At 41.2% G+C, this 22,238-nt stretch overlaps 2 protein-coding genes across 7 annotated transcripts in view; both read right to left on the reverse strand.

The window, feature by feature from the left end:
* CMSS1 (cms1 ribosomal small subunit homolog) overlaps positions 1 to 22,238 on the reverse strand; it is a 239,064-nt gene that overhangs the window by 64,597 nt on the left and 152,229 nt on the right. The window contains exon 1 of one of the 5 annotated variants that reach the window (XM_038182529.2): positions 11,467 to 11,546. The exons of 3 other annotated variants lie outside the window; for them this stretch is intronic. In XM_038182529.2, coding sequence (XP_038038457.1) covers positions 11,467 to 11,503 — 37 coding nt within the window. In that variant the 5' untranslated portion in view covers positions 11,504 to 11,546. Of the gene's footprint in view, positions 1 to 11,342; positions 11,547 to 22,238 lie in introns of those variants that run through there. One more of the 5 variants, XM_005026582.6, reaches the window with a different exon arrangement.
* The window catches only part of TOMM70 (translocase of outer mitochondrial membrane 70), a 287,143-nt gene that overhangs the window by 43,278 nt on the left and 221,627 nt on the right, over positions 1 to 22,238 (reverse strand). The gene's annotated exons all lie outside the window — the stretch shown is intronic.

The following is a 22,238-nucleotide window of genomic DNA, read 5'->3' on the forward strand; positions in this document are numbered from 1 at the left end:
TGTCTGTGGGGCAGCAGATAGCCCGGTGACATACACTGCACAGAAGATCAGGCCAGTGGAGCCACAGAAGGCGGCAGGGCTGGAGGGGCTCTCACCCACACAGCCAGGCCCTGCCCGACTGGTGCAAACCCAGGACGAGATGGGCCTGAAGGGGCTGTAGGTATGAAGGATCAAGAGTGCGGGGAGATGCAGATATGTGGCATGACCTACAGGGAACACAGCATCTGCTTTCACAAACTACCCAGTGAGTCACCAGGGTGGAAAATATAGCGTCTGCTCTAGTCCTTCTGAGGAAGGAGCCATTTGCAAGGCTCTAATTGGCCTCAGTGGGGATCCCTCGTTAGTCATCCCGGTTCACTGTGAAGCGGAGGTACTTTCTGTGAATGGCCAAACCACAGCGATGAAACAGATTTCTTCAAGACTGAGAGACGTGAAGCAATCCCCTGCCACAACAAAGATCCTATCAGCTACTGTCATCATCCTGCATTCTCATTTGTGAGTGAAGATGCTCAGTCTGACCGCTTCTGTGTCAAACGGAAGAAAATGGCCTGCTGAGAAGGAAGCTTTGGATTTTTTCTTGGCAATGCACACTGGGCCTGGGCTCCAAACTCTGACACACCACATGTAAGCAGATTGTGCTCTTTGCCCAGCAAACAAGGAGCTGCATCTCCACAGCAAGACATAGAGCTCTCATAGCTAACATCTAGCTATAACTCAGCTATGTAAAAACAAAACAAAATCAAACCCAGAGACTGGAAACTGAGCCATCAATCAGGCAACACATATTAAAAGCTACAAAGATGCTAAAAAAGTTAAAATTCACAAAAGAAGTGATGTTAATTGGAAAGGCTCAGGTAACCTCCAGCAAAGAGCAGCAAGTCACAAAGGAGCTCTGGCTGGCCAGGACAAGGAGAGGAGGCAGCTGGAGAGGGCAGCACCATCCACTCACTGCCAGAGTGCAGGACACAGAGTAGGAAGGTTGACTGGGATCACTCCTTGTAGGCATGGCTAGCTTCAGTGTGTCTCCAGCTCCAAGGGCACACGTACAAAGGAACAAGATGCCAACAGGCAATTGTGCTGGACAGCACGCTTTCCCCCTGCCAGATACAGCTTAGAGTTGCAGCTGTTTGATTTTTACCTGATTTCAAAGACTATCTAGCACATTGGGACAAATTCCCAAGGGATGGTGATTCACTGGCAAGGATGAAGGGTCCCGGCAGGGTTCTCCACGCATAGGGATGAAACTTCTGTAGCTTTTCTTCCAGGGTCCCCCCTTGACATTCATCTAACATATTTCATACTTAAAGTCACAACACTCCTGAGCACATATGTATAATAGTGCTCTTCTTGTACAGTCCACTAAAAGAAACTACTAGGAAGCAGTCACACATTTTTTCTTTAAAAGGAAATTCAAGAGATCCTAGTTTTGATTCTCTGAAGAATTCCTCCAGCCATTTTGATACATGGGGGATATATAGAACCACGAGGAAGCAATAGTTTATCCTAGAGCAGAAACTGCACTTTTGTTTCACTGGGGAGGGGAAGGAATGAGGAGAATTAACAGATCATGCATTCATTACAAATACCAGACATCTGAAAAACAGAATGAAAACAGATTGACTAAACTTTTCTATAGTCACTGTCAAAGGAAACAAGTATCATTACCTAGAAACAAAGCATCTATACAGTACCAGTACTGTGTGATTTGGTTTTGTTACGCTGTGTGAAATGCAGAGCAAAGCGGTCCCTCAATCTGAAGAATTTAATCCAGAACTAATCCAAATGCAGAACAAGTAAAGGTAGCAAAGAGTTTAATTTTATTTTTTTAAAAGGATGTTTGTCTTATACAAGCCAATGATGTATGGTTAGGTGGCTTATTATGAGGTTATGCCTTGTTTTCATAATTGTTTTATTCAAAGTATAAATGAAAAAAACATATATTCAGGCACAAACGTGCCTATAACAACTTTTATTCATAACACATCTGTTTCACTCTCCTTTTAACTTACTTTTGAACTCTAGTTCCTTAGATGCCTTTCAATGAAAAAGATGGCCAAGTTTGCATATTGACTTGAGCTGATTTCTAGGAAGCATGTAAGTAGGAGCTCATCACAGCTGGCTCTTAGTAACACCCTCTGAACACTCTGTGGGGACAGCTGTAGAAACCCACCACTTCTCTTAGCCATCAACAAGAGCTGGGGAGAAACTGCTTTTTTTCTATCTTGCACTCAAAGAGGACAAAAGCTCATCACGTGCAAGACAATACACAGCTCTTGTTGTGGCTGAAGTTTGTGTTACATTACATTGACAGAGCTGCAGAAAAGTAAGCAGAAAAGCAATAAATCATATTCCTAAGAAAGCAGCAGCCACCCAAGAAATGAGCTAGTACAATAGCAAGACCTTGCATCACCAGGTGTTTTAGGTCATGAACACAAGCAAGCAGGAAGAGCGTTGGGTAAGCGAACATCTCATTTAAGCTTCATGAGCTCAAAGTATGGGATATTTCACAAATTCTTCCCCAGCACGACGTTTAATTGGTTCACCCAACTAAATGACTCCAGGATGAACCAGAGATACTGTAAAAGAAATAAATTGCCCTTCTCTTAGCACAGATGCTACAGACAAGGAAGTAAAGGAAGAGTCTTCATAAAGACGTGCTGTAAGCAGCTCCGTCTACTTAGGCCTAAAACCTCATTGCCCTGCAACTCTCTGTAGTGTATGTTAAAACCGATTTGGTACTTATTTTCTTCTGAGCCTCTCACCCTGAATCTGCCAACTCTTTCCATCCTTTAGCTAGCCCCGATTGCTCCCATCTCTCCTTCACACCTCGATGCCATTAGCTCCGCTAGCCTACCGGGGGTCTTCACCGTGCCTCTGACGTACACAGGAATTCTTCTGTGAGCACAAAGGAATTCTACGGCCAACGCGCGTTTATAGCTAAAAGCAATAAACTGAAAATTGAACCGACACAGCAGTTAGATCAATTACATTTTCTTCCAGTGACTAATAATTTCTTTTGTTTTGTGTTTTAAAAGTAAATGAATAACAAGACTTACAGGCAGCTGAAGCATGGAAAAATATTTAATGTGAATTTCCAGAGCGCAGCGTTTCTGAAGCCCTGCCAGTCATGTAGGAGATAGAACACGGCATTGCTAATTACTCTCATGTGTAACCACAGTGACGTTATAACACAGGTTATTTAAAGCCTTGTGGGATTCGCTTAGTATTCTAGGTAAAGTACATTTTAAATGCATTTCCCTGGATGATGTCTGAAGGGGCATTCCAAAAACTGAAGTGCAAATTTCACAGCCTCTAGCACCGGCAATATATATCCTATAAAACAATCAGAAACTTTTATCTTTTGCAGAATAGCTGGGATCCCATGCCTTTGCAGACAGTTTCATACTTTGCTCCCTAAACAATAAAAATGTCACAAGAGCTGCTGCTAGCAGGTTGGAAGGAGGTCAGCAACATGAGTGTCAGGGGCTTTTTATTTCCTTTCTTCTAAACTCCTTGGGGAGTCTAGTGATCAAAACTTAGCAAAGTGCATAAATATGTTGCATAACAGGATTGCTAGATCTGTTGGCTTCATATTAGAAAGGCTATAAAACAAAATTCCTATTATGGATATCTCTTGATGTTTGGTAGTAAGTCATGCATTCCCACTACAGATAGTCATTTTCATCCTCTTGCCGTTAAGATCTCATTAAAGAGCATTGTTGCAATACTTTCACAAAATTACTGTAATTTGGGAGTTTTACTTTTGGAAAAAAATGTAACAGCATAATTAACATGTTGATCATTTCCACTCACTCTCTTAATTAATGCCAAAACAGCTGGAAGGCCTGCAGCATTAACCACTTGCTTGCTTTAGCTATCACACTGAGAGTGTGACCCATTTCTATAACATCAGCACTACCAGAAGCCAGAATCTTCCTGCACTTCTGGCCACAAGATCTGTTTGAATGGCCAGTACAGACTTGCAAGAGTATCTGAGATAAAGATTTATCTTACTAGAATCATCTTAACTAATATTTCACCACTGACCCATGCAAATGGAAAACAGACAAATTTGAAACATACTCTGTATTTAGTCTCAGGTGATGCCTGGGTCAAGCTCAGGAAGCTGGTTTTGATCTATGAAGTTCTCTGTACCTCTGTCCTAGCTGCCTAGGGAGAGCCTCAACTTTCCTCTTCTACTGTGATAGCCTGAGACATGGAATGAGCAGAGACAATCCTCCCAAGCTTTCCTTAACAAATACTAAATCTCTTTGGAGAAGTTTTATTTATAGTAACCCAATACTGTAGGCTACTGCGAATCACTGGCAAACCATTTTGAAGCTACACTAGTGTGACTGAGAGAAAAATCCTGCCCAAGCATAAGCTCTATGTTAAGCCATGAACCAAATTTTAGTCACACTGCTTTAAATGGCAAACTTCCTATTGCTTTTGTAGGGACCAAAGTTTAGATCCCAGTTACAGAAATGAATCCATTTAAAAACACAAAAGGAATCTGGCATTGAATTTCCTCAATATATACATTAAGGTATTTTGCTACATTTTCACAATGACGTTGAAAAATATTGAAAGTATCTGCCCCAAACTAGAATTTCACATCCCTTAGGATTTCTAAAGCATTCCACCCTCCCACTCTCATGGTACTTTATAAACAAGTTTTAACATCAATACAACACATGGCACATAACAGACCTCTCAAAAAAAAAAGGTTAAGTCACAAATTCTACAGTTTAGCAGTTCTGAACTGCTAAGTCACTCTTCCCTCCAAAATGTAAAGCAGTGCCTTAGAACTACAGATACAATTTGAATATTATTTCTTAACTTCAGAGAAAATACCAGTACTGAGCAACCTTAATGAAAAAAAAAAAGCAAAAAAAAAAAAAGTAATAACCACTTTGATTTTGCATGAAAAAGAGGAAAAATATTTACAAAAAAAAAAAAAGTACTACAGCTGAAGGAAAGAAATTAAGTGCTTGCACATCTGCTGAATTATGAGCATCTTACTGAACTACACAGTCCACAGCTTATCTGACATGAATGTGTCTCTGCTCCCAGTGAGAACTGTTAGATGTTTTAAAAGTCTCTAAGGACAGTTTACATGAATAGAAAATATAAGAACCAAAAAACCACCTCCAAGTCTCTGATACATATATATATGAAAAGATCTGGGTTTAATCTCACAAAAGACTGATCTTTAAGCACAGGCAGTAATTTATTGACTATGAAAACGTTTGACTAGCCTAGGCATTACCCAAGGACCTCTTCATTCCTGAAGATGACATTATATAGCTAAAAGTCTGCTTTAAAAAAAAACAAGTCCATGTGCTTACCACCAAGGAGAAAGCAGAAGAAAAGCGTCTATTATCAAGACTGATGGTAAACATACTCCACATGTGTGTAGGACAGGCTTTCAGATAACAGTGGAGGAGAAGCAGCAGCTCTGAAGCTGGTGCTCCAAACAGCGCAGCAGAAGCACTGCATATGGGGATAAGTTGTAATCTGCATTCACCAAGGATAGGGATAACAAAACAGAATTACTCATTTCTTAGAAGGGTTTCTAGTTTCTTTTTTGAGCCCAGAAATTGTTCTCTCAGCATAGCTGAATACTTCCTGCTGCCTCTCATCCTTCAGGTAAAGGGAAATAAAAGCAGCTAGTATATGATCACCAACAAGAACTGTGTCCCAGCCACAAAAAAGAAAAGCAGAAGGCTAGTTAGACACAATGGAGATAAGCTGCCTACAATAATGGTAGACGGTGTCTAAGAGGAAAAAGTGCCTCTGACAGTAGCTTTTCCCTACTCATGCCATGAGTTTTACTCCACAGATTGAGTCACATACAAAATAGAGTGGGACTGAATAGATGCATGTGTTGCAAGTCTTTTTTTAACATTGAGTCAGTGGATCCTGAGAGATGTAAAAGGAATGCGATGGGAGAACCATGGGGTGGTTTCACCCCACAGACCGGGGAGCAGTATGTTTCTGAGCATCAACACCACAATTACTGCAGAGACCTGCAGCAGCTCTGAGACAGCCCCAGCCCTCTGCCCTGGCCCCAGCACCCCACAGCCTGGGTGTGTGCCCAGCTGGTGCTATGACAAGTCCTTGCCAAGCTGCTGGCCTCAACGAACTGCAGACAAAACAGAGAGATCAGGAAAGCAACCCCCGAGAGACTTTCACATGCCTTAGATATGCTTTGGGCTTCTCAGAGTTTGCTTCCTTCTTCTTCAGCCTGCACCCAGATAAAGTTAGGAATAGAAATCTCTGCTGAGCATATCATCAATCTCAATAAAGCAGGATGCAACATGCTTTTTTGTCATTGTGGACACAATCTTTACATCAAGCTACGTACTAATTTAAACAGTGTCAGGCAACACTCATCTTTCTAGGTTGCTGCACTCATGGATCCGGGTAAGGTAGAGGATGTCTGAGTGATGCTCACATGCCTTCTGCAATCTGGCTCCACTATTTTGTAAGTTGATAAAGGTGAACAGGGAAGGTGAAAGGTCTAAGACATGGAAATGAATAAACAGACACTCAAATTGCCAGCAAAAACAACTGGTTCACATGAGAGGGAGTAGACCTTCCATAATCTGGTGAAACTGCAACATCAGTTCTGAGGTCATTGCTTAGATGTCCATCACTACTTGTGCTCAGTCTGAGAGGGCTTCCACAAACTCAAAGATGAAGGAACTGAAGAAAGACAAATTTGATGAATATTTTCTCTCATCACCTCCACAATGCTACTGTCTTTAAATGAGCACAGAAACATAAGATGTCCCTGACATCCAAATCTGATCTTTATTAACTAATCTTTCTTGCATTGCTCCAATCAGCTTAGCCAGTTCTTTTCACCCAAATGTTGCTGAGCTGGTGGTAAAAGCAAGTGGTCAATATATTGAAGAGATGTGAAACTAAAAATAAAATATAGCAACATGAAGTAAAATGCTGTTATGTTTTAACTTCTTCTCAGATTGCAAACAGACTTTAATGTTATAATTATTTAAAAGAAAAGAAAAAAAAAAACACAAAACTTTTCAAGGGCTAAACACTCTTCAAAGGAAATCTTACCTACCTACTTTCCATGCAGCACTTTTCAAAAAATCAATTTGAGTGGTTCATTCTCCTGATTTAGACTAAATTACAAAAGTTCATTTGATAATAAAGTCTAAGAACTGCACATTTTGTTTGCAGCCACCAACTGGTGACAATCTTGCTGAGCAGGTAACTTTTCTTGCATTGAAAGACTCAAAGCCAAAACACAAAACTAAGTAAGTTCCTGCATGTGGTTGTACTTGCCTCAAAGGGCCTTAAGTGTACCCACAAAATATGAACAGAAAGTCAAATGATCCTATAACTCTAGTTTCAGAATTTATCAATACAGTTTTATTACAATTTTTAAATAATTTTATTTGCTTACAAAAGAGGCAAATATTTCATCTGGTGTTTCTTTCTATGACTTTTCCAGCAGAAAATAAAATATTTGATTATTGGCCCTAAAAACTGGGTTCTCTTATTTCAGAGTCAAGCCATTTCTCTTTTGTGGAAAGAAAGCTAATGTCAAGTGTACACTAGAAACAAACAAGCAAACCACCATTGGGTTTCTAATTTTACAGGTTTTAACACGCTGAAGGCAAAAGAGTTCAGGTAGATGAAGATGAAAACATAAGTTCAGGACTCAGCTCAGAACTGTCTTAAGTCAACGCTTCATTTTGCTGGCAAATTGAGAGAAGATGACCAGACAACATTGAAACATAAAGCAAACTAATCATACATAAAATTAATCTAAAGCACACCCATGCCGTATTATTTCTTGAAAATAAATAGTGACTAGATTTCCTAAGAAGCGGGTGCATGTTTAAAGCACAGTGGGCACTGCCATTAGCTCAGCCCTCACTCTGTACTTATACCTTTCACAACAATGTGATGAAGCAGAGGATGTTAGGAGAAGACATAATCTTGCTAATCTAAAACCCAGGTAGCCAGCAGAGCTAAGTAAGAGCTGACTGTGTAATTTATCAAGGAGTTAACCCCTTAAATAAGCTATTGCAGAGCTCCCTCCTGAGGGACTTCTCAATTGCAGTGAAAACTGTTCCAAATTCAGCTTCCACTGCTAGAATGAAAACAAACGCCACAAGGGCATGATGAGATGGAGGCCTTCACATAGGCGCGAGAGAAATGATGGGATCTCACATGCTGCTTCAGTTACCAGATCTAATAGTTTTAGTATGCCTGTAAAGACAGCCTTCAAACTGACATTGTTACAGAGGTCAGAGCTCACAGATTCCAGGCAATCCATCATCAAAACCCTTCAAAAGCTGCAGCCAGATTTAACATCAGCACCTGATGGGGTGTTATTAAACAGACAGCCTTGCACTAAAGCACTCTCATCTAGGAGCTTACACAAACTATTCAAAAAATAAAATAAAAAAATGTTATCATAATGTGCCTAGTCACCTCATCTGACCTCAGCAAGAGAGCATGGGCAAATTCATCTTGCATGGCATTCAAACCAATGCCTAAGATTCAGTACTTTACAAACAGCACTTCAATTTACTAAAGTAACAATGAAAGCCCTCCTTCTTCCATATTCCCTCCTCCATGGTGTTTTTCAGGGTGTCTTCTTTTGACAAAGACATAAAACTCAAGTCTTAGCCACTTACTGGGCTCCTTAGAAGATACAAACTTGTCCATCCTCACCCAGTGTTAGGTTGGCCAAATTCCAAACTAATTTATTCTGCTTGTCCAGATTTTCCTTTTGGTTTGGTGACCAAAGTAGCCGTAATTTCTCCATGTAACTCTGCTTCTTCTATCTTCTTATTTAACAGCCAGAATTTTTATTTTTCAAGTGGAGGAAAAGTCAAGCTAAAAACTTGTTTTGAAAGATTCTCCTTTAAAGGAGGGTGAGATAGGAAGAAAAATGGCAACAGGAGACAAAGAAGCTACTTTTGTTTTTAAGTTCTAAATGAGTGGAGGTCATCCACTCTAGCAAGATTTTAAAATTGAAAGGAAAATAACCATGATTAACAGATGCTTTTCCAAGAGCAGTGGTGAATAAAAATTACCACCGGGCAAATTCTGAAGAGATGAACTAGCTGATGATCAAGGAAAGAAGTGGTTGCATGCAGCTGCAAAGTAAGCAGCATATGTTATTTCAACAATCTTTGGAATTCATAGACACATTATGTTTGCATTTTCTGCAATGAATTGTTGCAAGCATGCCCATCAAGAGACAGGAGCTGTGTTCTAATGCTACTAGTGCTGTACAGAACCTAAAAGCATACATGGTTGCCAGTCTCTAACATCTCTCAGTTGGGATACTTTTACCCTTTACCTGCCTTTGGTACCTCCCCTAACATCTCATAAGAAGTCCTGTGCAGTCCCCAAATGCTCTTGCCCTCCATCCCATCATGTGTCCCATGCACCTTAGCAGCAAACCCCCTCAGTCCAAAAGGTGCTTTGGCATTGACTCATCTTGATGGGGTTCAGACCTGGATCCTGGGGCTGAGGCTCTCCTGTGACAGCCTTGGAAAGGACCCAGACAAGATGTCCCTTCCTTTGCATCCTTAATTTGGGTTCCTGCCTGCCATTGTGCCCCTGTGATCCTCCAGCTTTGTGGAGCTGGGCCTTTGGTGGGCTGATGGCCTCTTCGATGGCCAGGGAGGAGCTGCGGCACGCCACTTGCCTTTGTCTGCTCTCACATAACCTAACAGACCTTCCCTGTGCAAGAGTGACCTGGCATCTAAAACACCCTCCAAGCTTTTATTTTCTTTTCAATTTATTTTCCTGTATAATTGGCGAACATCTGCTCTTCCTATTGAGCATTTGGTATAATTTAGAGGAAGAATGAAAGGCATTTGTATTAGAAACACAAACAGAGGCATCAAGATCAGACCAAACAATCCTCACAGAAAGCATGAAAATAAACTCCAGCTAAACGCAAAGGTGAATTTTCTGAATTCCAATACCTCTCTTTTTAGAGGGGGGTGCAGTAAGCATTTTTCTGCAGTCACCAACTCTTAATTTATTAACACTAAATTAGAACTTTGGAATTCTTCAAATGTTCACCCTGCGTACCTTCAGCCTGGCCCAAACAATACTTCATGAGCTGGATTTGATGCACAAGATCGTTTCAGCTGATCCAAGGCATTACTATGGAAGAGGAGAAAGACATTGGCCCTTCTGGGCCAGCAAAGCCGGGCTTGCTGACTGCACCCCAGATGGAAGGCACTTTTCCTTTTCTGACCAAGGACTGAACAAAGAAGCCTGATGAAGTTACAGGAACCAACTTTTTCCAATTGTGGGGAAAAATTTCTGCTTATGTAATCTTTCTTTTGCCAAACGTGAATCTGGGAGCTCGGCTGAGCTGATGCTAGTATTTCTTTAAAGTTCAAGAGCCAAAACATTTTTCAGTGCGATGCTCTTCTGACTTCCACCATTGACTATAGGCTCTGCTGAAAAAAAAAATAAAAAAAAGAAGCAAAGCTACACCATAATCCTAAAAGTCATCAACAATTTCATTAGGATTAGGCAAAGCATTTTGTTTCAAGTATAGCTCAGAGGGCAAGAATTGGAAATCCAGGGACACCGAGAATCCTATATAAGCAAATAAGCAACAGCATTACCCTGCGTTAGGTCCCAGGGGCTACAGATACTATTTGATGCCTGTTTACCTGCGTGTCAGTGGGTTACCTTGCTTGCCTAGGAAGCAAGGAAAGAGGCAGCCTCAAGTGCCTTCAGACAAATTGCAGTTTTTTCACTTTGTTTCTTAAATTGGAAACTTATCTCTTCACTGAGAGCACAGTCCCATTGTTTTCCAAGCAGAGTCTGTTCATAGCATGCTCCCTGAAGACGCGAATTAAGGTGTAAATTTATTGATTTTCTGTATTATCTCATATAATGGTCTATCACTTAAACAACACACAAGAAAAGAAAAGATTAAGAATCTGTCTTTACCAATAAATAAATAATTAAAATTTAAGAAGATGACAAATAACAAAACCCCACCAAAACCACCAAAACCCCAACAACGCTGATTCCTGGAAAGCCCATTTCATAATTTGCCAGGAAATGGCAGTGATGTATATAAATTTCAAAATAATAAACATTAAATAAACACAGACAACCATCACTAGAAAGACTGTTATGAAAGCCTTTTGCAACAGCAATAAACCCCAAATCCTGAAAAATTGTCCAAGAACACATGGTCAAAACAAATACAAGAACTGTCTTATAAACTGCATGTAAATTAAGAACAAAACAGCAATAGCCTTCAGATTATATCTGCAATGGGAAATGGCTCATCCAAGAAAGGGATGCCAACCCACCTGCCTCAGCCATGCCTGAGCTTGGGTTGGTTCTCAATCTCCCTCAAGTTTCTATCAACCTGAACAATGTTTGAGCATCCTGACAGGCAGAAAACCAGTCTTGAGTTCAGAAGATGTTGTATACCTATATAGGGAAAAACAGTCTCTTCTGTCCATCTCATGATAACTTAATAAAAAAAAAGAAACAACCCATGAGAACATACCAATGTGAAGAGGCGTGACACAAAACACCAGCTCCCTCTTCTTTAAATAGCCTCCACTTGGCAAAGAGTAAAGGGGTTATTGCCGAGTTGCCTGCCTGAACAAATAGTGAGGGATGACTTCAGGTTAGCAAGGTTAAAGAAAGAGTTGAGAGCAGTAGTTCCATTTTTAACTATTTTTAATTTAGAGGCCACAAAATATTTTCCAGCAAAGAGAAAATACAAAGTAAACAGAAGGGGCAGTTTTTTGCATCCCTCCAACCCTCCTTTTATGTTAAATTTTAGATACCCCATAAGAAGGATGGGGTTGATTGCTGCTACCCCTAACCCGGCCTCTGGGTCTGTCACCACTGAAACTGAAAAAGGTGTTTTTGTTATTCTCAACAACAGCATTTTGCAGCAGCACATAATGCTTCTGCATTGTTATATCCACTGCTAAAATCTTGACGAACTGTTCTACAAGCCTCTTTTGACTCAGCAACAGCCAAGCTTGTTTTGGTAGCTGTGGACCTCTTCCATTTTCATCATTTCCTTCAAAGCTGATACGTATTTCCAAAGTTCCCAGTGGCTTTAGAGACAGCCACCAGCAACTCTTAGAGGATGCCACTCAAAATAAGTAAATAAGTAAAGAGGCAAAATAAACACAAACAGCAAGATAAAAAGGCACAACAGGTTTGCTTTGCTTGGTGGGGCTAACCATGGAGCAGCAACATAAAAACCCTACTTAAAAAATTCTATAAAATCCTTGCTGTTTCAATTCTATCTTACACCTGAATCCTGCATATATGCAGTGTGACAGCCTTCAGGATTTCTTCCAAAAAACCTCATTACAATATACAGTTTCTTCTGCAGTGAGCAAACTAACATCACGTGGTAAAACTGTGGGACTCTCATGGATTCTGGCTACAGGTGTCATTAAAGTAATGGGTACGCACAGCTGGGGAAAGCTGAGATTCAGCATCGGTGTCAGTGTGTCTCAGGCCACTCCACAAACGACTCATTTCTAGAAACTCCAATAAACTCCAAATGAATCTTAATTGGAAAACCTTTCAGGCTTTCCAAAAGTTAATTTTATTATAGCAAAAAGTAAAAGCTAAAGTACTGAGATATTTGATTTCTATCAACATGATAAAAATCTCACTATTGGGGAAAAAAAAAAGAGATGGTTGATTTTGGCTGTGGTTGCTGCTGCTGTTGTTGCTTTGCTATGCTTTGTTTTAAGTAAAGCTACATTTTTAAACAGTGACAAAGCTCAGTAACGAGTTATTAGTTATACTTGTATGGTTAATCTATGTTAGATTCTCCATCACCTGAAGCCTTTAAATCAGCAGCAGGCACCTCCTTAGAAGATAAGCGGTAGCTCAGCCAAGTTTATTGAGTTGTACTAAAAGCTGCTAGATTAGGCTCTACAGTTTATGTTTATATAAGATTGCAACCATGACATAACGTCTCTTAGCATAAGTGTCTACTAACCTATAAAATATCCAAAATACAAAGGCCCTATGAGCTACTACCTCTCATGGATGCAAGCATTGGCACTTGAAACAGACTGTTGTATGGCAAATGAGAAACAATCAAATGCAGAAACATCAACAAGGGCTGCTTCAGTGAGATATGGAGAATACCACAACCATTATCATGTTACAAATATAGCGCTAAAAATAAAACCCCACATCTTAAAAGAGTGCAAATACATCTACTGAAGATATCTGCCTTACTAGTGCCATGGCAACTGCACGAGTAAATACACACACTGACCTCAAGGAGTAGCAACTTCACCCAATTAAGAGCATTGCTTATAAAGGGAACGAATAAGCAAGAGCCGGCTGACCACATATCCATGAAAGCTTGAAATGTTTTCTGCTTCCAGGGAGTATTTCAATGCCTTTGTTATTATTTTGAGAGAAAGCAAGAGAGAAACAAGGTATTTGTCCCTAGTTTTACAGTCCCTGAGTGCACGAAGTTATCCAACTGAGCAGATGTACACTTTGAGGACTTCTCCAAATCCAACCTGTCTCACTTCCATTCCCCTTGGAACTGAGAAGCCTAACACCAATACCCTTAGCTAGACCCCAACCCCGCAGGCTGATCTAACCTTACACAAGCCACCCCACTGCTTGCCTTCACCCTGGAGACAATGACCTGCTCATACAAATCAGCTGACAAATTCAAAATGAAACAGCTAAATCTGCCCGTTCAGGGATTACCTTGCATTTCACCACTGTCTGCTTGAACAGCTTTCATGCTGCTATGATTCACTGCTCAAATTTGTCAGCAATGCTGTGCACAATTGGATAGACCTGTAAGAATGGACTTACGAGGGTGATCTGAGACTGGTTCCTTAGGAAGCAAACCTTCTGTGATACGTTTTACAACGGTCTGTCAGACGTTGTCCCTTACCACTGCTGGCCAATTCCAAAAGGCAGAGAGAAGTCCTGAAAATATTAAGTTCCTAAAAATCTGGTGAAAAGTCAGTACAGACAAAGGAAGATTATGATCAGAGCATGCATGGAATTAAAAATAGGCAAACTTTGCTGTTATACATCCTGCTTGGTGATACAGCACCAACATTGCTGCTGACTGGTCTCTTGCCTGGAGGAGCTTCAGACAGGGAACACGGTGTGAAGCTTAGGCCATTGCAGAGCTCCCGGTACCCAAGCAGGAAAGGACACAGATCTGTAGGAAACCAGCCATCATTACATCTTCAGTCCACAAACAACCTGGTTATGCTTGTTTAACCATAATGTATTTTTCTATTATAGCAAATTACAACGTATGCATGTTCACAAGTTCTCCACATCTGAGCAAAAACCCAAACCAGAAAAACCCACCTAGAATAATGTATTACTTACATCTCCCACAATAAATCTAACTGTAACAGTTGTAGGCTTACTCACAGACTGCATTAGCAATTTAAATATTGTCTAACAAGCAGCTAAGAGCTAAATAGACTTTTTCCCTTTAAAAAAAGTCTTACAAGTGTGAAACTTTGAAAAGCTGACACTCATTACCCCACGTCTTTACCATGACTAAGACAGACAAGCCTGAGTTACAAGCATTTCAGAATTTTGTGAAAACAACATTAACATGGGAACTGCTCTGCTGCTTCGTGACCCACTGAAACCAACTCAAAGTAATTGCTATGCACAGAGTTATTCCCAGAAAAGCAAGTCTGTAAGCCACCAAATGGGAAGAAAAGGCAAAAGAAGAGACTTGTGCATTTAATAACCAGTAACAGTTGAGACCGCTATTCTCTATCCTGCTCACCAACTTTTAAAAAGCTGTCATTTAAATGCCTAAAATACCTTATTTCTCGTGACTACTCAAGCAAGCTCTCCAGTTTGAGGGTCCTAACCACTGCTGCTGTTTAAAGCATCCAGAACATTACTTGCACATGCGCTATAAAAACAGTGCTTGCAGTAGGAGCGAAGCTTTTAAAATTTGGGGAGAACAGCCGTGGGGTTTTCCCCTTTTGAGAGCTTAAACTTTTATGAGCGAACCTAAAGGACTGCCAGACTTCTAAAGTGACAACACATTACGAAAAAATTTCCTATGTGTTTTGCAAATTTGAAGTCAGCCACATTTCAAAACTGACATCACGGTTTTTAATATCAGCTCTAATGAAATATAATTCTCCAATGACATAGCTGTGAAGTACAGCATTTTCATTTCACTAGCTGGCAGAGAGGTTCTGGCCTCATTATTATTACTACTTACGTAGAGCCAGAAGTGTTCTGGGCCTTGCACAGACACATCTGAAGACAAGGCCTCGTCCTCACATCTGCTGTAAACACAGAGACCACAGGGTATTCAGCCTAACAGAAGGGGCAGATTCATTTTCACATGGCTGCTATCGCCAAATCGTATGTTAACACACCAGAATATGAATACAGTGTAAGGAATAGTTGGCCTTCGTCTGCTCTCCAGTTTCAGTTTCACTAATCTCTTTGGGTGGGATTGAATAATTTTAGTTTGGGAGAGTTTCACTGTTGTTTTAAAAATTATTTATTTCTTAAATATCTACAGTACATGAAAAAAAAAATAAAATCTGGCTATCAGCAAAACCCTGAGGGGAACAGAGGTCAAGTTGGAAAGTAAAAATGATAGATGCTGTTTCAAATCTATTTCTTGTTTAGGTCACATTTCTTCTGTTGGATGAAAGAATGAGATACTTATTTTGAAAGCGCAGGTACCTGCACAGCTCATGGCAGTTTAATTGCATGTCAGTACAAATCAGAAAGCTCCCTGCTGCAAATGAGTGAACTATGTAAGTGAGCAGAGCTCTTCCTTTCCCAGACCCTGACAATCAAGGAGCAGGGATGAGAGAAAAAGCCAAAATTCTCTGCTTCCCTGAGGCCTACACCCACTTAACTGAGATGAAATCAGAGCATGGCAGGCTGCAATAGGAGAGGGAGTCTGGCAACCTCAGGAGCCCCAGGATAGTTGTTAGGAACACCTGCCACAGGCACTTCTCGCTGAATTTGTTGTTGGGATAAGCAACAAGAGCAATGTTGTACTTCCCTTCACCTATGCCTCCTGCTCAATGCCTGTGATTCTTCAGGACACAGTGGTGTTACTCTGGGAAAGAAATGTGCCTCAGCTTGGCTGTCCCAAGACATTTAAAGGCTCTGGAGACAGAGCATGGTGCTCTAGGGCTGAGCAACAACCCTGGTGTCATGCAGTACTCAGGGATCCTGCCACCCAGGGGACTCCCATGCACACAGGAACAGCTCCAGTGCATGACAGTATATGACAGGGGTATTGCACAGCCAAGTACGAAGGGAAAAATCTAGGCCTGACCTGACAAAACACACATAGGACGAAGAAAAGGATAATCACCATCTTCTGGCCAAGCAGAAAGTGTGAGCTACTGTTGCTATCTAAATGCAACATCTCCAAGTGGCCACTGTGAGTGGAAAGCAGCAGGCTACAGCACCTCCAGCACTGGGCTGATTCACTCACACTCTGCTTGGGTGGGAGAAAAAGTAAGACCCAGTATTTGGCACATCAAATTGAGAGGACGAGAAAAAAGCCTCCAAAAAACACATGGGACAGACATCTGGTGAGAGTTAACATCAGACTTCATTGTGGGGTGTTGGCCTCCCATATACATGTAGCTCTTGCGGTAACACCTTGTTTGATTCATAAACCATAAAAGCAGTAGATCAGTAGCAATCTCCCCTTCAGGCTGGGCTCTGATCTGAAGGTAACTCAGGAACCATGCCTTCTTTTTGCATCTTTCAGAAATCCTTAAGGATTTTTGAACGTGGGTCTGCAGTGCATGAACTGAAGCCTAAACACAATTTGAATTCCTAGTGAATGACACCTGCACACCAGCTCTGTTTGAGGCTATGGCACAAGGTGAAGAGACTCTCTCTTTACTTTTTCTAGTCAGGGGGCTGAGTAAGGAGGGGAGAGTCTGCATACGACATCATGGTGCAGCTTGAACAGTGGTGGTTGTCTCTCTCAGTGCTGCAGCTCTTTTCCAAAAAGATAGCTGCGGAGGATGAAGTAAGCGTTATCCTTCAGTTACTCTAGATTACCAACAAACACTAAACTGGTCTCCAATGCCCATGGAACACAGAAGAGAAAATACAGCATGCAGTCTCCCAAAACTTTGGTTATCTCTGGAGGATACCTTGGGAAGAGGTGGAGTATCAATGGGGACTGGTCATCTTTTCTGGGTCCATGAAACCAAGTTCAAGTCAGGAACAACACAGATCACTCCTCTGAGGGGTGGTTGGAAACTTGCAGGGGGAGACAGCACAGCAGGGGAAAAGCTGCCGTGCGTGGCTGCTCTCAAGAGGTTATGGCCAGGACTCAACGAGGCACTTGCTGGAGGCTTTGCCTCAGTAAGAAGAGAATCAGAGCCATGTAAGGGTGGTGGGGTTCGGCCCATTGTAAGCCCTGGCATTCATAAAGGAGCACAGCGTCACTGCATGCCTGTGACAGACAATCATGGCTTGTTTTTCATAATGTCATGTTACAATACTTTGCACTGTGATTTTTATATAGTAAGCCCTTAATGTAAGTAATTGAATTTTCTACTAGTGGGAAACAGGCTGCATTGACCATACCCAATAAGCTATTGTCCCACTAGTCATTTTTGCATCATTTTTTTAACCAACATTTGTTTTAAGGCACTGCCTTTTTTTTTTCCCTCTTATTTATTTTTTTTTTGAGTGCTCTCTTGCCTCTATTAAAGGACAATGCAAGCCTGAAACCAGCAAAATGCTCACGTCATTCCTTTCATCAGGAGCTGAAGCAATATGGTTTAGGAAGGGAATAAACTAGCTAACTAGTTGCTAAAGCTATCTTGAGCCCCTTCCTGTGAACTCCATAAGCACTAGTTCTCACACAACTCTAGAAGCTCAGTATGCAAAGTTATACTAAAACGGTATTAAAACTTTTACATCTTCCACCCACATAAATGAGTCCCCTCCTACCCCTCCACAGCTTCCAGCCTCAAATATCCTGGCATAAAATGATCAGACAAAATAGGTGACTTATGTTTTTATTGGTTCCTCCAGACTATGACGACATTTCCTAAAATGCTGAGCCAGGAAACTATTAATGTCTCTGAAAAAGTGGAAGGGGTCAGGCTATTTCAAAGGGCATGTGTTTGCTAAGAAGCCTTTGTTGCAGATGTATAGGCCACTTAAGATTCAATTAGTAGTAACAAAAATATTTAGCATTCACATAGTATTTCTAGCTTTCAAGTAGATTATGAACACATTTGTAACACCTCTGTGTGGTAAGAAAGTATTACCCTTTTTTACCTTTTTCAGAATTAAAACTGGAAGGTGAAACAGCTTTCCTTAGATTTTATAAAGCAGCATGTCCCTTCCAAGACCAGAAGCCCCCTCAGGTTTTGTACACGCTCCCAATCTCAGGCTGTTACTGGAGGGAGAAATGGAAATGGTCTCAAGCTTATGAACATTACAAAAAGGAAGACAAACCAGATTTTCTTGATTTATCTCAACCACATTGGCCTGCATTTGGCAGCACAAGGTAGTTCAGGCATTTGCAGGTGGGGCCATAGATTATTTTAAAAAGTTCCCTCGGTTTTATTTACCAGCACTAAACCAAACCAATTGGTATGCCAACAGGAGCATACCAAAACCAGGAGAGAAAGAAGGATCCTAGAGGGGATCCCAAAAACCTTGTAATTTTCAGGCAAATACTACATTGTGCATACTTCTTGCTTGTGCTCTACTGTCAGTAGGGATGGGAAGTGTCAAGGGAGGACACAAAAAAAACGCACAAAACCTTGGAGGTAAAGCTGCTCTAAAGGTATTATAGCTTAACTTGTGGCAAATTTAACTTCACCTGCCAACCCAGCTTTGGTCCTGATTACATTAGAGTACACATGAAGGTCAGTTCCCTAGCATGGGGGTGGCAAAGCAGATTTAAACCCAACCTACCTACAGCACACAGAGTACAATACATTTTCCACAGAAAAGAGTGCTGTGACCTAAGAGAGGTCATTCTGCCCTTACTGAGTCCAGAATCTCACTCATTTGTCACACCTCAAGCCACCACGATCCTGTCACGCTACCACCACCACCGTAGGTAAAAATCCCACTATTGCACAGTGCCATCTCCTGGGCAAGCAAGACTGAAGAAACTCCTGACTCTCTCGCAGCATCCAATGTTTTCACGTCTCTTCCAGTGCTGGCACTACCTCTGCTAGCAGAACACAAGCGGTGAAATCACAGGAAGAAGAGCAGGTTGTTTACAGCTCCCACCGTGAAACGTGAGACCCGGCAGCCTGCTCTGGAGAGAGGCAGTATGTGCACGGGCAAGTACCGTGCAAACCCACAGGATTAAGTTCACTCTGGGCTGCTGGCTAATCACAAATTAGCAATTAAGGCTTCCTTTCAACATCCAAACAGGAAATGGGAGTGGAGGAAGTGAAAGCTTAATAATTTCTTGTGTGTTAACAAGTTACATGAGCCACTCCAAGAAAAAAGTTTTCTGAAGTGAACTTAAACCTAGCACATTGTCTGCCCCAGTGGCAAGCATTTCTCTTTAAAACCAAACCGTGCGTCTTGGAAAAGAAAGCACTGATGCAAACATTCAGTTTGACACTGCTTAATTTCCAGGGAAAGAGAACATCAAGCCACGGAATGAAGTTGAGGACCCTACCTTTGTGTAAGCACAAGTGCTGAGATTATGATCTTGAAATGAAGCCAGAGGTGGTTAGTCTGGAATCTCTCTAGAAACAATCAGTGAAGAACCGGAACAGAGGGGTAACTGTTCAGTTATCATCAGCTGTTAGATCCATAATGGCCCCTGACCAAGAAGCAGGAAAATCAGACAATGTGTTAGGTCTTTTTCTTTCTACTATCTCTCTGGGCTACTGTCCATTTTGGCCCTGTATATTTCACAACATCTACCTCACCATACAATAGAGGGTGAAGAGAGCTGGGGAAGAAAGTCCCTGTGGGGCAACAAGAATCCTGAAAGGCCTGAAGGAGCAAAGGACTCTTAGGCTGAATGCAGCGAGGAACATCTCTCTCCATCTTCAAACCCATCAAGTCACAGCCCCTGGCAAAAGCAAAAAGCCTGACGCGTTACGCACTCCTAGCTTTGTGCTATCTTCACAGAAGGAGAAAGAAAAAAGCTTTGCACAACTGTTGAGTAACTCTCAAGAGCTCAAGAAAGATTAAAGGCCAGTCTCTTGGATGCCTGGAGATATCAAAGACAGATTAGGGACAAAGAATAAGATGACATGTATGGGTGGATGCAGGCAGATGTTTTGAGGGAACAAAATTGATCTGGGAATACAACAAAGAACTCCTTATTTTTTAGGGATTCTTTACAGATGTGCCTTCCCCTCCCCCCCAAACAAAACAAAAACAAACAAACAAACAACAAGAATAAAACCACACAGATAATTTAAGTGGACTGCATGGAGAACAGAAGAAAGGCAAAAGAATTTAAAAACCACTACAACAAAACACCTTCTGTCAATATATCTGCTGTACAATCTCATTATCTCCCATGGATGCAAACAAGAACAGACATATAACATAGTTACTGCAGCCCACAAATACTGACCGGAAAAAATAAGGAGCTAGTATCATGTGGGTGCATGTTCTCCATTATGGAGCGTGCAAGTTTCTTTTTTCTCATTACAGCAGCTTACCTCTACATACTTGTTACAGTATGTACATGGTTGCGTGTGTGGACTTCACTGTGGACTCTCAAATTGCTGCTCTGAGCAAGGAAAAAGGAGGAGAAATGTCTATTTGACATGTGAACTTCTATCCTAGATCTTCCAGGCCAGACAGTTTTCACAGTAGGCATTCCCCATTTCCAAGGCGACTGGAGGCAGATCAGATATTTGATCAGCCTCAGGTTTGGATCACCCATTTGCAAAAACTCTCCAGAACAAGAGTTTTGAAAATTGGAAAACATTAATTGCGTAAAACTGCTGGGTTTGTTTGTTTGCTTGCTTGGTTTTAGATGTAATCATAGGTAGGCATTATCTCCTTCATTGGAAACAGCAACGCCCTTTTCCCAAAGGACTCATACTGCTTGCTACCTTGCTTTTTACTTCTTTACAACAAGGTATTTACTTCTATGGAGTCACTACTTACTTTGTTCATTTTCTCATTCAGGATGTTTGTATTCAGGGCAGCAATGCCACTTCCTACCACATGAGAGACCATGACAACTTTGCGAGACTGCTGCCTGCTCAGTTCCCAAAATGACGATGTCTGCCAGAACATTCAGGTTTCCAGCCTGTGATGCTTCAGCAGGTTAGTTGGCCTTCACTTCTATAGTATCAAATGCTTTTCCTTAAGCCAGAGGTTTCCAATATTTCTCCCTCTCTTCCCAAAGAGCAGGGAGGGAGTATCTAGATGCGGTTACTTTGGTAAGGAGCACTGAAGAGTTCCTACTTGTTTAGCAGATATTAGTACCAACAATCCACTGCCAAAAATGGAGGAGGAATGTACTGACAACTCTTGGTGAGAGACAAATTATGATCCACATCTCCTTGCCCTACATTCACACAACATCCAAGCTCACATGTTCCATTCACTTCAGGAATACATACTTGTGACCAGTTTCTCTGGACCAAACACCAAGTACCTGTTAAATAATATTAAGAATGATTTCACCCTGAGATGCTTGTACTGGATCTTACCCAAGAACTTTTTATACATTACATATATTACTGTTTTGCTGCAGTTGCTGTTTCAAAGTAAAGCAAGAACTCTGACAGATATATGCATGAGATCATCCAGATGAGGAGACTGTATATTTGGAGAGGTGTGGTAATACTCGACAAAACAGATTATCTTTTTCAGTCTGTCTTCCAAAATAAAGATTTTCTTGGATGATTATTTAACACAGGGGTTCCTAGAGGTTTGTCCAAGGAGGGCAACTTAATAGGTGGGATATTCAGGCTAGAAGCTGCATAACAGAAATCAGTCTGTACGACAGCGCAGAACAGCTACAACTTAAAAATACCTCTGAGGGTCATATTTAGAAGTTTTCTAAGTCAGTCTTTGGGAAGTCCCAACTCAGAGGCTGAATTCTCGTCAGAAATATAACTGATCCTTGCATTTTCTTTCTTCTCAAGGAGACATTTCTAAATTTTTGTTTTGTTCTGTTTTGCGATGACTACTAGGATCTGTGTTACACAAGGAGAAGATTGACAAAGCAAGAGCAGACATGCTAGCCT

This window comes from Anas platyrhynchos, chromosome 1, assembly GCF_047663525.1.
Source record: "Anas platyrhynchos isolate ZD024472 breed Pekin duck chromosome 1, IASCAAS_PekinDuck_T2T, whole genome shotgun sequence".
NCBI classification, from domain to species: domain Eukaryota; kingdom Metazoa; phylum Chordata; class Aves; order Anseriformes; family Anatidae; genus Anas; species Anas platyrhynchos.